General features: G+C 48.9%; 1 protein-coding gene across 7 annotated transcripts in view; it reads right to left on the bottom strand.

The window, feature by feature from the left end:
* The window catches only part of NTRK3 (neurotrophic receptor tyrosine kinase 3), a 342,122-nt gene that overhangs the window by 52,841 nt on the left and 274,455 nt on the right, over positions 1 to 14,826 (bottom strand). For all 7 annotated transcript variants that reach the window (XM_032469115.1, XM_032469111.1, XM_032469113.1 and 4 more), the window contains 2 exons: positions 9,543 to 9,673; positions 638 to 810 (listed from right to left, as the gene is read on the bottom strand). In XM_032469115.1, coding sequence (XP_032325006.1) covers positions 638 to 810; positions 9,543 to 9,673 — 304 coding nt within the window. The remainder of the gene's footprint in view (positions 1 to 637; positions 811 to 9,542; positions 9,674 to 14,826) is intronic.

Here is a 14,826-nt window from a genome sequence, read left to right as displayed (position 1 = left end):
CTACCAACTTTTCCACTCCCTCCTCAAAACCACAGCACTCGACTGAATGCCCCACTTCAAGGAGATGCTCACTGAGTTTTGGTGAGCACGCTTGAGTTTACCCGAACCCACATTTGAGCTCTGGAAATCTCATTCTCAGCAGTAGGTTTCAAAAGCTGGTTGTGGCAAAAACCACACTCTAAAAGCGTCCAGAGTCTGAGTGTTCAATGTGCTTCCTGGGACCCTAGATTCCACAGGCCCTCACACACGCCTGCTCCCTCCACATCTGAGCACGTAAGGCACAAAGTCAGAAAGCTATTCACTGCATCAGCAGAAGGGTTAGACCTAGAATCGTGGAGTTGAAGTTACAGGCCGGCAGGCCCTCTGGACTTCCTCCCTGGACCAATTCCAGACCCTGTCCTTCTTCTCAGTCCACCTGAGTATCAGGAAGAATGTGCAGGTTACTTTTCATAGCATCCTCAGCTGTCCCCCTAGGAAGGCCTGAGTCCAACTGCTCTGGAGGGAATGCAGAACGAAAGCTTATTTCTCATTTCGAATCCCCAGACATAAGTGCTCAGAGGAGCAAAAGGACTTCTGGCTCTAGAGAACCCCAGGGGTTCAGTGGGGGCCAGGGGTGCGGATGGCAATCCCTGCTTACCTGAGGAACTTGTTCAGATCCCCATGCTTCATGTACTCAAAGACCATGATGAGGGGGTCCCCATCACCACACACCCCATAGAACTTGACGATGTGTTCGTGCTGCAGGTTGGTGAGCAGCTCAGCCTCCCTCTGGAAATCCTTCCGGGCAGCCAGGGTGGGGTCCTTCAGGGCCTGGAGACAACACAGGACATTGGATTTTTAGCAGCTGGAGGGCAGGGTTTTGTCCATTCCCCTCCTGGGAAGAAACCTGGTGCCCATAATAAACACAATGCTGATTCCCACGAAATAAGCTCATAATCGGGGTTTAAAGACCAAGAGGCTAATTTCACAGCAGCCAGGCCTGACTTCTCCTTCTCTCAGTGTGCTGATCCTTGTAGAAACAGATTCCAGCTTTCTGACCCCCGCGTCCCACCCTCCAGCCAGTGATTTCGAACTTTGTTCAGCTCAGAGCTTCCTCAGAGATCAGTGTGGACGGCGGAGGGAGGAAGCTGTGAGGTGGAAGGCCTGACAAAGGCCCTTGCCCCTAAGGTTTCCTCGAAAAAATGGCCTCACAGCTAAAACACACAGAGGGGAAATCATTGTCCCAATTGCATTAACTTTGTAAATTAGCCTCTGCCATAGCCCAACCGAAATCAGGCCAACAACGTAATTAAGGTTCCTTGCTCTTTCTATCCTTTGATTTTAGATTGGGAAACAGTGTGTATTTGCAAAGAAACATGAACATTTCGGCTTCTAGAAGGCATTTGTGTCCTTCTCGCAGGGAGCTGAAGGGAGCATTGAGGGCTAAGTGGGACTACAGCTTGTGGGAATGGCAGTTAGTCAGCAGAAGACTTAGGACACATCCAGAATCAGGACCTGGTAAAGGATCACCAAGCCCCAGGGTAGGGTGGGCATCTGGTGGCCGCGGAAATGTCACAGCTCGGCCCCTGTGGGAGTGGGAGGCCCTGGTGTGAGGAGGAAGCACCAGAAGGCCACTTGCCCTGGGGCCTGGAAGACAAACAGAAGAGCAATGGTCGCAAGTGGTGTCAGTGAATGTGGACTTTCTGGATCAGAAAAGATAGTGAAACCAGACCACACCCAAGGGAACTCTGAATAGGGCACTGCCATGGGGACACAGCCAGGTTGGAGGGTGAATGATGAACTGTGAAAGGGACGGTCACTTTCTGCAGGAGGAGCAGCCTGGGCAGGTGAGCTCACACGTCTTCAGCCTTCCTCACCCTCCCCATGAGGTCAGAAGGCAAACAGAGCCAAACATCCACTTGCTTTAAATGACACAGTTTAGTAACCTCGATAGACAAGACACAAGGCAATGAGGGAATGAGTGTGACGTTCATGTGCCATTTTCAGGGTAGTGAAAGTCTAGACAGGAGGTTGGTTTGCATTCCCTCGGCCAGGTATCTGGGCTTTCCTGGTTATTTAGGCCAGACTCACCTCCCCTGTAGATAACGCTGCTACTGGGAAAGCCTCCCTAGCCAGGATCTTCCTTTTGTGTCCGCAACCCCCATTCACTGAAATCCACCGGGCAACTTTGGCTGACAGCACTGCAGGAAGGTGAATGTGCAAAACCTGTATCTTGGGGACCCATCAAACCTCCATCAGTCAGTGGCATACATTAGAGATGATGGACTCGTGGCATTTAAAGGGCCCTAGATATCAGCTGCTTCCACCTGCTCATTTCTGGAGTGGGAAAAACTGAGGCCCAGCCCTGTCTGGGAGTCAGCACACATTCACACATCTTAAATGACAGAAGCTAGAGTTAAATCGGACCTCAGCAATCTCTTGTTGCCGGGCTTCTTTGGAGACCCAAAGCTCAATGTCAATGCCTCTCGGGCCGTGGTCTCTCAGCCAGCAGTCAAGCCCCACTCCAACTTCAACAAGCACCACCTCTCATTCTTTTCAAAATTTGGAGGTTTCACCAAAACCACATTTAATTAAATGATTCTCCTGTTGACCATAATGTTGGCAGTCATCTAAGAGAGATTTCCCATTTTACAGGTGAGAAAACTGAGGCTCAGAACAGAAAACCGATTTGCCAAAGATCACGCAAGAAGTAATAGCTTGAGTCTGGAGCTCAGGATACTTTCCTGTCCAACACGCCTGCTTGAATTAATTTATCAACCGAATTAGTCACGAGGCAGGTCCCCAAAGGAATGGTGGGCACAGGCATTAAAAGATGTGGAAGTACAGAGGAGAGGGTCAGCAAAGGCAAGGAGTGTGAGTTGCCAACAGAGTGGCTGGGCCAGGCAAGGACGCCAGGCTTACAGGGCAGGTCAAGGCCAGAAGGAAAGTGGAATGTCCGCTGGCCCATTGCTGATTCGCACCAGCTCTGATCTCGCGGGTTTTCCACTTTTGCCCTGGCTGCCTTCTCAGAAAAGCTACCCAGCCACAAAGGCATAGGCTGCCGTGTGTCCACCTCCAACCAGCACAAAGATGTCTGCAAAGCCTTCTTGCTATGGGAGGAAGAGGGCAGAGTGTCATGGTGAGAGTGAGCCTCCTAGGGTGACCTCGCTCATGAGCTGCATGGGCCGGGACGTGGACATAGGACGACTGCCAGTGATTTATTTATTTTCATGAAGAGTAAGAAGGAAAAAAGAAAGGGAACCCAGCATGGGTGGGATGAGAGAATACAAAGATTTATGTGAACGCTGGATTTATGAGAGGGAAAAGTAGATCAAATTTGGGGCCAGCCAAATGGCCTCTCTCCATCTCTGTAAATCATTCTGCACCGTCCAGCCAGCCAATGGCAGCCATTGGATATGTCCATAGCAAGCTCTCAAGCAGTGCCAGGCAGCGTCCGCAGGACTGGCAACCTCCTCTGCAGGGCAGAGATGAGTTCCGCATTTGGGAGATGGGGCACAAAGGAACTGCTGTCTCTTTTAGTCTTTCCACATAGTTTAGTCTTCATAATGGGCTTTCCAGCTCCTGGGTTCAGCCTGAAGTTCCTGTGTCATTGGCAAGCGGTCTGTTGTGACAACTGGGGTCTGGAGCTGGGGTCTAGAGCTGCAAATGACCCATGTCCCCAGGGATTGGTGCAACTGGGTCAGAGATGGCAGGAGAAGAATCTTGAGGAGGAAAACCAGCCCAGAGACTCTCGTGCCCCTCTCAGTGGAGTTCACACTCAACATCTTCTTCGGGCTGCGAAACTTCAAAACGGGTCACCAGTCAGTGACATGGGACAGGACTGGTGCTCCTTGTGGCTGCCAACTGTTGCTGCAGGGAGCTGGGGCTTGCCAAGGGGGCTCTGAAGCCAGCGAGGTTCCTGGCCAGGCCCTTCACGTGGTATCCAGAGAGCAAAGAGGAGATGTGGGATTTGCCCTTCCGTCTCCTTCTTATTCCTCCAAATTTTGAAGATATTGCCCTTTCTGGTCTCCCTTCTACATACAACAGGTCTCAGGTCCACCTCCCAGCTCTGGGTTTCAATGGGGCTGTTTAGTCAGATGGGAGGGAAGCCGTCTAGTTGGTAAGAATATTCAAATTTCTCCACAGCTCCCAACTCCTTCAGAGTCATTTCACGTCATCTTGTCCAGTCTCGGGACATTGTCCAGTCTGCCTCCCATTTCCCTTTTCTTTTATTGGGGGCAGATATTTTGCGGCTATTCAGTTTCAGATTTTATTAATATACTGAAACCCATTTTTATTACATGTGCAGAGATACACACATTCCTGAACTGGCAAACTCTCGAGTGTTCAAACACACATACACATACACACACACCAAACAATCCTTTTCAAGTAGGAAAATCACCTTTCTCTCAGTCTCTCAAAATCCATTGTCACTTCTCCCTGTTGAGACTCCCAGACAACTTTATGAGGGAGGAAGATGGGCAGTTATTACATACCCAGGTGCCCTTCTCTCATCTGTCTTCCTTGCTTAAAACTGGCCAGTGGCTTTCCATTGTTTTTAGGATAAAGTCCAAACTCCTTAACACAGTCATGAGCTCTAAATGTCTACTCTTCCCATCTCTCTCTGCCTCTTCTCCTCTATACACACCCTCCCTCTCATCCATTACACTTTTGTCTCACAAGTTTTTCTGTTCTCTGTACCTTCCAAGCTTTTGCCTACCTCAGGGCCTTTGCACATGCTGTTCTTTTGGCCAGAAACACTCTCAACTAAGGCATGTGTATGCAATGGACTGGCCATATTAGCTGGTATTGTCCATCACTTCTGCAGAGCTGAGTGACTGTTGTCCATTATACCCTGAACATTCAGTGCTGGTTGGATACCCAGAGAGATACTTCTGCCCTGAAGAAAAGCTTACTAAGAGTCAGTTGTGATTGTTCTCAAATTCACTTATAACAGTTAAGCCTGTAAATGTCATCCCTTAATAGAATGAAATGTCATAGAAACCAATGTAACATGAGAGCAAAAAGTGGGGTGCTTTTATAGAAACTAGGAATGAATACTTTAGAAAGACTTGCTAAAAGTCAATAGTTAAAAAGTGTTAAGAGGGGGAGGAAAATCTGCTTTAAAAACTGCAAAAATAGTAAAAACCTGAGATCCTGCATTTAGTTCATTTCACAAATGCTTTAAGTTCCAGCTCCAACTTAAAGTAACTGAAACTGGACGCCACGAACACCCAAAACTAAAACAAAACAACCCTCCAGATGAAAAGGAACCCAAGAGCTGAAGTTCAGACATACCAGAAGAAATACAATGCTAAATCCAAATGATTAAAATTATTAATAAGTAGGATGTAAATTTCCTGCTGATAAAATTAATTTTATAGGAATAGGCTGATAAAGATATTAGAGTAAGTAAACACTCAAAGAGAGTAAAGAAATAATTAGTTTTAAGAAAACCAAGGAGGTATGCAGAAAAAAAAAAAACCCAGAGAGAAATAAAATTAAGATAACAATAAAATTAAGAACCAATTAGATATCCTGGAAATAAATCATATGGTCACTGACGTTGAGAAAAAAACCTCCATGAGACAAACTCTACACTAGATAAAACCATAAGAATTCATAAATTTGAAAACATGCTGAGGTTCACTCAGAACAGAGCATGGAGAGAGGGGGGAAACAGGAAAAGCAGTGACGAGGGTCTCATTCCCTCATCTGTGAAGGAAAGTGGCTGCCTGGATTTGAATGCGACTCTTCCACTGATTCGCTGTGGGACCATGGACCAATTGCTTCATCTCTCTGTGTGCCTCAGTGTTCTCCTCTGTAAAATGGGGAGAGTGACAGCGCCGAGCTCTAAGGGTTCCTGTGAGAACAAACATTAATCTGTACACATCACTTACAGCCAAGCCTGCTGTATTGTGAGCACCCTAATAACTGTTTCCTGTTAGATGGTATCACCATCGTCATCATCTCAATCGTCATCCCTTTCTCCTCCTTAAATGTAGGCTCTAATAGTCTATGACTCTCCGACGTGAGCTACATGGGTCCATGTGTCTCCTTCACGCCTCCATCCCCAGTACATCATACATGCCAGGAACATAGGAAGTGCTCAATAAATACTTACAACAATAAGTAAATTAAGCATATTTTAAAGAATATGATAAATCCTTGAAAGAAAAATCTTTTATAACACATTGATTTATCACAAAGCTAACACTAGTACATTTTCAATGCAAGTAAAAAATTTTACCAATTCCCCAAAAATGCCCCCACACCCCAAAGGTAATCACTTTAGACTCATGAAATTCATGTCCTTGCCTTTTGAAAATAGATTTTACTTCCTAAATATGAATCCTGAAACACTAGAGCTTAGTTTTATTTTTTTGAAATTTAAATAAATGGAATCATACATATCTATGCATATATATTTTTCATTCAACATTGTATTTTTGAGATTCTTCCAAGTTTTTGCATGTAGCTGTAGTTCATTTGTTTTCCTTGTTGAAAAGCTTCCCACTGAATTGAATATATAACCTTTACTTATCCCTGCTGCTACTGATGGACATTGGGGTCCAGCTTTTGGCTGTTATAAGGAATGCTTATGAACATTCTCGAACATATCTCTTTGTAAATAGGTAGACAGATAGATAGATAGGTCGACTGATCGATCGGTCTAGGCCTAGGAGGCAAGGGCTGGCTCACACAGATGCTCATGTTCTAAAATACTAAACAGGTTTTCAAAACAATTAAACCACTTTGCACTTCCACCCTAGTATATAGTTGCGATTGCTCCGTATCCTTGACAGCACTTGGTTTTGTCATTGCTATTTAGCCATTCTGCTTGGTATACAGTGGTATCTCATATGATTCAATTTGCATTTTTCTGATGACTAATTAGGTTGGACACTTTCCTCATACTCTCATCAGCTATTTGGCTTTCAGAGAAGACTCTTTTGAGATCTTGTGGGTAAATCTATTGTTTGTCACATAACTATTTAAAAGTAGCACCACCTATTTAAAAATATCATGAATCACGTGATTTTAATGTAACTCTTACATGACGCATAGCTACAAAGTGCGCTGTCTTGCCGGGCTCTGTGTTTCTTCCCTGGGTATTCTCTTATCTCCCCCACAGATTGCAAGTCTCTTCAGAGCAGAGGCTGGGATTTCTGTGCTTTGCTCCTACCATAGCAACTGCTGGGCAAAACAAAGCTTGCCAATTGCTTTAAAACCACCATTGTGGGAAAACTTAAGTTTGGGTTATACTGGGATGTGCTCTCTGGAAATCCACAATTACCCTGCATCAACCTGAAAACAAACTTAAGAGTATGGAGCCTGTAAAAAGGCAGTAAAATCTAAAGAGGATGAGAAGCAGGAAGCGCCATTTCTTGGCTGTCCTCCGAGGGGATGAGCCTCTTCTCCAGGGTCTGGTCGCTGGGCGACTCCCCTGGGCGGCAAGTGGGGTAGACTCCCAGAGCACTCAACTCCTCATGGTTCCCAGACCCAAGGAGGGGAGGACACCCTCTTAAAAGGATGAAAAAAGAGACATATTTTCTGCATTACCCAGCCTGGGTACTACTGCTTAACGCCAGACCACTCAATGGGAAGCATTTCCCAGGGTTTAGACGATCAAATTCATTTCCTGCTCCAAGCGCAAAAATGTTCAGTTCATTCACCAGTCCCCAGACGGATGCTGGAGCACCCGGTGGATTAGTGTTATTCTATAAATTAAAAGTTTCAGGGCAGAATTAGAGGCCTCGCCACATCCCTGGTCCAAGCTGCTTGAAGACCACTCGCTTGTCTGTCCACTCCATGTCTATGGAGACACACTTGAGTAAGTTTATTCACAGGACATCCAGCAGTAAGAATCATTAGCTTTTTAAGGGACACCACTCTAGTTCCTTATTTATTTTCTAGAGCAGAGGTCAACAGGCAACCCCTACTTTTGTAAAAAAGTATATATATATTTTTTTTTTTGGAAGACAGCCACCACCCTCATTTGTTTACATACGGTTTAGGCTGCTTTCCCACTACACAGGCAGAGTTGAGTAGCTGTAAGGAAGAGTGGGTGGTCCTCAAAACCTAAAACTTTTACTCTGGCCTTTAGAGAAGAAGTTTGGCAGCCCTGTTCTAGCTGGTCAAGGCAAAGTTGGCAAGTCACATGTCATACCTAAGTTCATTGGGTAATAGCAACATCAAGAATAATGATGTTAATAAAAAAGAGCAACGACTCTTTACTAAGCATTTACTGTGTCCCAAGCAGTATAATAAACATTTTTTGTGTTATATAATTTAATCACCAAAATTTTAAGGGAGAGCTACTATATTTCTTATTATACAGATAAGGAAAGTGAGCCCCAAAGAGGTTACGTGTCTTGCACTAGGTCACACAGCTAATCAGTGATGGCTGGGCCCCCCGCCAGCTCTCTGGTTCCTACCCTCCGCCTGTGGCCCGCACAGCACTGCCTGCATCCACGAAGGGCACTGACCCTCTGCAGACACACAAGGCTGTGAACACAGAGACCCCAAAGTCACAGAAATACAGAACTGCCCCCCATGAGGCAGTTTGGATCAGAGCCCTCAGAGCTAAGGATGGGACCTTTTGAGGCCCAGATGAGAGCCCTCCCAGGGAGGGCATCTCCTGCTCCCAGCCCAGAACTCCGTGCAGAATTCACGCCGACCTCAGGGGCCTGCTCGCTGCACCCACACCCACAGAGGCCACTCCACGTTCCCGAGCAGGGCTCCCCAGACCTGTGGGTGCCTCAGCGAGGCTAGTGGACTATTGTTTGTGCCAATTGTGTTCAAAGATTTGTCCAGCCTGGACTGACAGCTGCTCCCGTGCCGGAGGAAGGGTGGGGAGGGTAACTGGCAGCAGCAAGGCGCTTCTCTACCGCCGCAGGCAGTCCGGCTCCAGCTGCGGACCTGCACAGCTGGTCAGCAGCACAGAAGCCCCGTGGTTAACGAGTCATCTAAGCAGCGGCCAGGAGGCAGAAGCCCCCGGGCACGCTGCCCCTTGGGGTCTGAAGCCGGATCCCACAGAGGGGATCTAAGAATGTCCTCCGGCCTCCCTCTCTGGTTTCCACGTGCTCTGTACCTGAGTACCCTGCCCATCTCCTTCTATTCCCAGGGATATATGGCTCCCAGGGCCTCCTGGAGTGACCCACCCCTCACGTAACTGTGCTCACGAGAAATGGTCAAATGACTTCCCAGCACGAACAACGCATCCTGCAAAGTCCCTGAGGAGGGAGGAGGGCCAGCTGGGGACAGGGGTGAGCCCAGGGCCCCCAGAATAAAACCAGAGTCCGCCACAGGCATAATGTGTCCCTCAAGCCACACCGCGGGCACAGCCCCCTTAGGTACCACGGCTCTCAACCTCCAAAGCCAAAGGAAGAGGATTTCGGTCCGGAGGAGACTTCATTGACCTTGGAGTGAGGGCCCCGGACTGCATTTGAGCAGGTTAGTTTATACCATCTTCCAGAATGGAGTGAGTCTCTCCTTCCTGCTCCCTGGCCCCAGCCACCCGTCTTCCTTCCTGGGGCCCACGTGCCTCTGAGAATTACCTTCACAGCCACGAGCATCTTGTCCTTGGTGGGGCTGAGGTTGTAGCACTCGGCCAGGAAGACCTTTCCGAAGGCTCCCTCACCCAGCTCTCGCTTCAACACGATGTCCCTCCTTTTAATGTGCTGCACATCTGCAGAGGGGGACAGAGAGGAGAGCAGCCAAGTCAGTCCTGGACTCCTGTCCTCTGTAGAGTTCTGCATCCAAGTCCATGGAAGAGACAGGTGAGCTCTAGAACCTGATCTTGGGCAGGAAAGTGGGCATCGCATGGTGGTTTGGGTGTCCCACTCAGAATCAAGTCTCAGCTCTGCCTCTGACTAGCCCTGAACCTCTCTTCACCACAGCTGTCACCGCTGCCACTCCTTTTCAGCTGGAAAACAGAGTCGGCACTCATTAACATGCAGGACTCGGGCATAATTAGCTATAGTTGCTGGAGAGCGTACACCTACACAGTGTCAATAGTTTCTGTGCCCAGGAACCCCCTGGACCTCGTGCAGATCCCCATTCGGTGGGCTGGAGAATCTGCACCTCTCATACACTCTCAGGTAATGTCTGTGTGCTGTGGGTCCACAGACTGCACTGGGAATTCAAGAATCAGGTTTGAACCCTGTCCCACCTCCCTGCTAGTTTTTGAGCTTGGGAAAGTTATTTCACCCCAGAGCCTCATTTTGTCATCTGTAAAATGGGATTAACACCAATCAATATCTTACTCACTAAATTCTTGTGAAGATTAAATGAGGTAATTCATATGAAGAGTTTCGCCCAGTGCAACACACATAAACACACACACACACACACACACACACACACACACAAGGACACACCACACTGGCTCTTGTTCTAACATAACAGCTATAATGTTCCTAGCACAACATGTGGTTCGTGATAGAGATTACTGAGTGGTGGTTACAATTACCCTGGGGGGAAGCCTCTACTCGACAAATCCTTCTCCTCTGAAGGAGAGAAAAACCAATGAAATTACAAAATCAAGTCCAGAACCAGGGTCTGTACAAAGAGAAGGGCTGCCTGGCCTTGGCTAATTTAGCAACCTAATTAAAGTCTGTCTGCTGCGAGAAAGCAAAGATGTGACCTCAGCCCTCCCATCTATTTGGAAAGAATGTTTTGAAGGAATTGTACAAGGAGTGGGCTGGGGATGAAAGGAGCGAGCTGGAGATTACTCACCAACCTTTCCATTCATCGTTCAACAGGCAGAAGCCCATTAAATACCTGTATTAACATTATGAAGGGTCTCACGGAGCCAGAAAGAAGCTTTTCTCAAATGACCTTGTCAAAAATGAAAGCTGAACACGGAGGGCCATGGCAGACTGTCCCTGTGAGCGAGGGGGCGTAAGACAGGATCAGAGGGTTGTGGCTGCAGGGCCTTGGTGAGTGTTCTGGTTGGCTTGGGGGTTCCTTTCTTAACAGACTACGTACATATTTTACAATATTTTCTTTCCTATCAGAGTTTTTGGGAGTCCCACCATATCCCAGGTGACCTGCTGGCCAGGATCAGGGGGAGGAAGCATTTGCCAACCATTATTCTCTTCTCCCAGAGAGACACACCTGCAGGCTTCCAGGCCACAGGGCTGCCAGAAAGCTCCACGCGCCCCGGGCTTTACAAGAGAACTGAAAATCCGTTCCCTTTTCACATCCTCTGCTGCTATTTCCCAGCCTCTGGGGAATGGAATTTGTTAGTCTTAAAGGGGAAGGCTAAGGGTCTCCCACTGAGAGAAAATGCAAGGCCCAGACCTCTCCAGGGAGGCTATCTGCTCCTCGCTGTGTAATCATTCCCAGGTGACTACCGAAGGCACACGGCTTCCTGCAAGGTGAGCAGGCTGATTCAGCCTCAGAGTGGAGATGGGGCTGGCGGTGGGCTGGCAGCTTTACAAGGCCATGCCTGTGCCTCTGACAGGCTGGGACTGGTCAGGAATGGGAAGTCAAGGCCACTGGCTCAGGACCTGGGTCCTCCCCCACTGGGGGCTGGCATACCTCACAAAACATCTTGAGCTTCCGTTTCTTCATCTGTACAATGGATGTAGGAGGACAGTACAAGTTCCACTTACCTGCTCCATGAGTTACTGTATGTAAAGGTTTGTAAGCCTGTAAGTCCTCTGACACGGTGTGTGTTTTGGTGTTTTTGTCATTACTGATATTTCACAAGGAGGGAAAATCAAGGGCCAAGTCAGGATCTCCAACTGGTGGCTGAGATGGGACTAGAATATGGGACATCAGGACAGGCTAGAGTGGCCAGGCCGCTTGAGGAAGAGGCCCCTTTGGTCCCAGCCCTCCCCACCCCCGCCTCCCAATGCATTGCAATAGGACAAACCCCAGCTGCATCAGAATCACCCAGAGGGCTTATGAACACCGATCCCTGGACCCTTCTCGCAGAGGTTCCTGTTCAGGAGGTCTAGCCTGGAGCCTCAGAACTGGCCTTTCTAATGATTTCCCAGGTGATGTCGATACTTAGGGTCTGGTACCCCTCTCTAAGAACCGCTGGAACAGGATGACATTGGTGGGGCAAGGAACTAGCCAGCTGATGACCGATGTTCACCTTAACAGCTTGCCCTCAACAAGTCCCACCCGCGCCCACAAATATACTAGTCATGCATCACCACTCGAAGACCAGGAGGAGGCCTGCAATCCTGGACGTACCTGCATGGCCTAAGCTGAATCAAGCCCCCATTTAGAGCCTCAACCACTCATCCTCACAATGGAGATGATGTCTCTCTTGGTTTCTTATGTTCTGGACACTCCTTTACAAAGACAAAGCTACAGTATATACGTTCCTGAGTCCCTAAGTCCAACTCCGGACTGGGTGACCTCACCGGCTCCCCGCAGAGCGTCTCACTCTCAGCCACAGTGAGTCCAGAATGAGAAGGCAGGACCCCTTTGGAGAGTGGGGCTCCATTTTCCAGCTGCTGGGCCTGGTCACATCTCAGAATCCTCCATCTCCTGCTCCCTCCCTTAGCAGCAAGAATCACAGGCACCAACAGATTCAGGCAAGTCACATGGCAGCAGCATGCATGTGGGGGTCCTCTTCTCGACCCTCCTGCCACACCCCAGGAGTTAAGAGCCTGCAGGGCAGCTGCAAAGCCCCAGCTTCAGAAGGTCCGAGCTTTGACAGTGGTGGGCCTTGAACACAGCAGGGGGCCAGGGACCATGATGCTGGAAACACGTCTATTCCCTACGAGCACGAAGCAGAAGCCTCCCACAGACCAAAGCGTCTTCCAAAATCTACAAATGGAAACACCCAGTGGCTCGAATAAAATAGCCTTGGCTCACTCTAGTTGTCTGCAGGGAGAAGCATTTGGAGACCAATACCTGAGCTTCGTCCACGGATGGGGTGGTGAGATCTGAGACGGGGCAGCAGAAGGAAAGGAAAATAAAAACAGACTCCATCCCACCATAAATCCTCCTCCAGGAGCGAACTTCCTCCCGGCCATGGGGATAAGAACTCCACATGGTAACTGGGGAGCTTCGGCACAGAGGGGCTGGACTGGGGCCAAACGCATAAAACAAATCACTTCCATGTGGAGAACCCCATGTACCAACAAGATCCCAGCCTCCAACACCCCTCTCGAGCAGCTTCTTCCCCTGAACCGAAGTAGGGAAGAGTAGGTCAAAGGGATTAATTTGTGCCCAATCCTACTATTTGCTCAATACTACAAACTGGGAGGTAGGTGTTCCTGTACCCCTTTCACAGATAAGAACATGGAGGCAGAGGGGTAACTTTCCAAATTTTGCAGAGCTAAAGCCTGGCCAAAGAAGGGCTCTCTGTTCTTGTTCTGGGTCCTGAGCCTGTGTTCTTGCCATTACCCAAGGCTGCCTTTCCTCTGCCCTCCCCTGCTTTATGGTCCCCAAGACCACAGAAGCTCAGCCCTCCGTCTTCCCCCTTCCTCTCCTCCTGCCCAACTTCTGTTCCTCTGTTCATCCCAGGACTCCAATGCAGCATCTTCCCAAGGGAAAGGGCAGGAGCCCTACCCACTCACCCAGGAGGCCCTGGGGAGGAGGGTGTGGGTGGGAGAGACTGTGGGAGGAAAGGGTGCTGTTCAGGCCCTGGGGAGTGGCAGGAGCGAGCCACTTCCATTTCTGATGTCCACACATCTATTTAGGCCTCTTTCTGTGTTTATTTTTATACTTCATACCGTGCTGCTCCCAGCTGCCTCTGGTGAAGCCATCTGACCCGCACGCCAAAAAGTGATGGATTTTCCTAGGAGGCGAGGGCATCAATCTCCTTTTACTGCCTGGCTGGCCGGCCCAGCAGAGTCTGGGTCACAAGTCTCAGACGCTGGGACACTGGCAGGGGAGGAGGAGAGAGGGGGATACACAGCCCAGGCCGTGGGAAGACCTCGCAGTCTCCAGCCCAGAGGGGGCTGCTGGAGAGAGCACAGGGCTGGTACACAGTGGGGAGCGTCCTTGCGAAATGGAGAGGGTTCCTTGCCCCTTCTGACCTATCTGTTCCCTAACTCTTTTTTCTGGGAGAGTCACCAATGGGTTCCACCAGAGGAAGCCACCTGTAAGGCTGCCTGTTCCGGCAGGACAGCTGGTCCATCAGCGAACACAGAACAAGGATTTCTACGTTTCAGCTACTGCTCCACATTTCCCTCTGCACCAAGGCCCAAGGTACTCATTCCGCACATGTGGAATTCACTTCTGGGAGGTCTTCTAGGCCTGGAGCAAGCCTGACCTACAGCAGAATAATTAAATCAAGGAGGCTACCAGCTACCTCTGTGCAGAAGACCTCAGGGCCCTGAGAGGTCGGCGGGCAGGCCGTGGTTACCCCCTGGTCCTGAATCTGCTCTCCCGTGCTGCTTCATCCTGGGAGGATGAAGGTACTTCTGTGACCTGCAGAGACCCACTGGTCATAGACGTGGCCAGAGACACAGGTGACCACTGTCAGCTTCACCTCTATGCTCTAGGAAAATGAGGGTTTGGCAGCCATGGACGACTTATCCCTGCCGACCAGGGATGAAGAGGAAGCATAAACCCTGGAAAAATGGTGTCGTTGAAAGAGTGAGGACTTGGGGGGGAGAGACACCTGTATTTGAGTCCTGACCCTGCTACTAACCGTGCCTTATCCCCCCTCAGGCTCTGGGTCCTTATCTGAAGGATGGAAACATTTGATATCTACTCAGCAGAGTTGTCAAGAGGACCGATTTTAAAATTTGCGGTAATAGAGATAATAGGAAATATCTGAAACATAATAGACATTTAACTACAGCACATTTCCTTCTTTTCTGCAAGATTTTGATTTTAACTAAGAGCTCAATCTACCCTGAGAACAAA

The sequence above is a fragment of the Camelus ferus genome, chromosome 27, assembly GCF_009834535.1.
Source record: "Camelus ferus isolate YT-003-E chromosome 27, BCGSAC_Cfer_1.0, whole genome shotgun sequence".
Taxonomy (NCBI): Eukaryota; Metazoa; Chordata; class Mammalia; order Artiodactyla; family Camelidae; genus Camelus; species Camelus ferus.
Note: the sequence above shows the minus strand (reverse complement) of the source record. Positions and strands in the feature narration are given on the sequence as shown.